At 60.2% G+C, this 1,783-nt stretch overlaps 1 protein-coding gene across 1 annotated transcript; it reads right to left on the bottom strand.

The window, feature by feature from the left end:
* Positions 1-692: 692 nt before the first annotated feature.
* LOC112309665 (proline-rich protein 23A-like) lies at positions 693-1,460 on the bottom strand. The gene has a single exon (XM_024565895.2). The coding sequence runs from the start codon at positions 1,458-1,460 to the stop codon at positions 693-695; it is 768 nt and encodes a 255-aa protein (XP_024421663.2).
* Positions 1,461-1,783: the final 323 nt, after the last annotated feature.

Here is a 1,783-nt window from a genome sequence, read left to right as displayed (position 1 = left end):
TCTAATTTGGGAGAAAAGAGGTACAGTGGTAGGTTGCTGGAGAAAGAATTTTTAGAGAAAATTGCTGGTCCTGAAGTTTGAAGCAGAAATTAGGGGAAACATAAGGGTGACCTATATAGAGAAAACCACCTAAGCAGCCCTCTGAATGTCTAAAAGTACACTGTAGTTTTAAAAATTAAATTTATTGGGGTGACATTGGTCAATAAATTATATGTTTCGAGTGTACAGTTCTGTAATACATCATCTGTATTGTGTGATCACCATCCAAAGTCAAGTCTCCCATATTTCAAGCAGCATTTCTTTGCTGCTTTGTGAACTTCCTTCCAAATGTTTTGGTCCGCTATTGACAGAAAATTCTGCAAAGCAGCCGGCACAAAAAGAGGATCCGTCCGGCCCTGGCCAGGTGACTCAGTTGGTAGGAGCACGCCGTTCTGTACACGAAAAGGCTGTGGGGTTGGATTCCCGTCAGGGCACACGCCTAGGTTGCAGTTAATCCCGTCAGGCGCCAACCAGAGGCAACCAATCGGTTTTTGTCTCTCTCTCAATAAATCCATCCTTGGGTGACGATTAAAAAAAAAAAATTAAAAGAGCACTGCCCATCCTTGGTGATTCTTGTAGGGTGTGCAAAGGACACACAGCTGCAAAATACCTTCTCACGGTCCTGAGCGAGTAGGGAGGGATGGTGGGGCAGTTCATTCCTGGAACAGGCGTCTCCGGGCCTTGCGCGCTGGACCGGGAGGGCGCTGGGGTCGCACGTGGGGACCTGGACTCGGAGAGGGAGGTAGAGGCTGGAGCGGTGAGCTGGGGAAGGGCTCCAGAAGGTGGAAGTCCAGGTTGACGTAGAGACCAGGCGAGCGTCTCAACGGACTAGGGGTGGCGGCCCGAGGCGAGGGCTCTCCGATGGGGCTGTGCGGGTAGGGGCGGAACCCAGCGACGGAGCCTGCTGCAGCGTCCACCCAGGGAGGCAGGAACTCGGGGTCCGCGTCCTCGTCGTAGGCCTCTTCTAGGGCGGCGATCCCTGGGACACATGCGCAGAAGAATCGCTGTTGGACGGCGACGTCCTCCCCGGGAGCGCCCTGGAGAACGCCGGGTTCCTGGCAGTGAGGCGGGTGGGCCTGCCCTCGTGAGCGTTCGCCTCCAGGGCCCCACAGGGCCTCCGGGACAAGCAGTAGGGTGTGCCCCCCGAGTGACACTTGCAGGACCGACGTCGGCTCGGGCTCCAGCACCAGGTCGACGTCGTCCAGGGGCAGCTGCAGAGCACAGCCCGGAGCCAGGACCACCACGGAGGTGAGCGTGTCCGCGGCCGGAGGCCCCGCGGGATCTTGCAGGCTGGGCGCAGTCGCGGACCCGGGGCCCGCGGGCTCCTCGATTCGGCGGCGCTTGGCGGGGCCAGGTCCCTCGGGCTGTGGTTCCCACCAGGGCGCAGGATAGGCGCTGGGGCTGAGGAGCCGGCTGCCCATCACCTCCATGGCGCTGCAGGTGGCGCTCTCCGGGCCTGGCAGAGGGCGAGTGTCACTCAGTGACAGGTCTGGATGACAGGTGAGGCGGGCCGGGGGCGGGTGGGGTGCAGGACCGCGCGTCGCGGGGCGAGTCCTCGGAGCTCGAGGGTCGCCTGCCTGGAGGCCCGCGCTCAGCTTGTAGGAGACCCGCCCCCTAATCTTCGAATCTTTAGCTCCTCGCGCTGACTGAGGCGCGCGTGGCACCGCTGACGAGGTTGTAGTGACGCTCCCGGAACCAGTCTCACTTCACGCTAAGCTCCGCCCCCTCAGAGGCTCCGCCCCGT

Source organism: Desmodus rotundus, chromosome 8 (assembly GCF_022682495.2).
Source record: "Desmodus rotundus isolate HL8 chromosome 8, HLdesRot8A.1, whole genome shotgun sequence".
Classification (NCBI taxonomy): domain Eukaryota; kingdom Metazoa; phylum Chordata; class Mammalia; order Chiroptera; family Phyllostomidae; genus Desmodus; species Desmodus rotundus.
Note: the sequence above shows the minus strand (reverse complement) of the source record. Positions and strands in the feature narration are given on the sequence as shown.

Coding starts and splice junctions, on each gene's coding strand:
- LOC112309665 (XM_024565895.2), bottom strand. CDS start 1,460: ATGGGCAGCCGGCTCCTCAGCCCCAGCGCCTATCCTGCGCCCTGGTGG.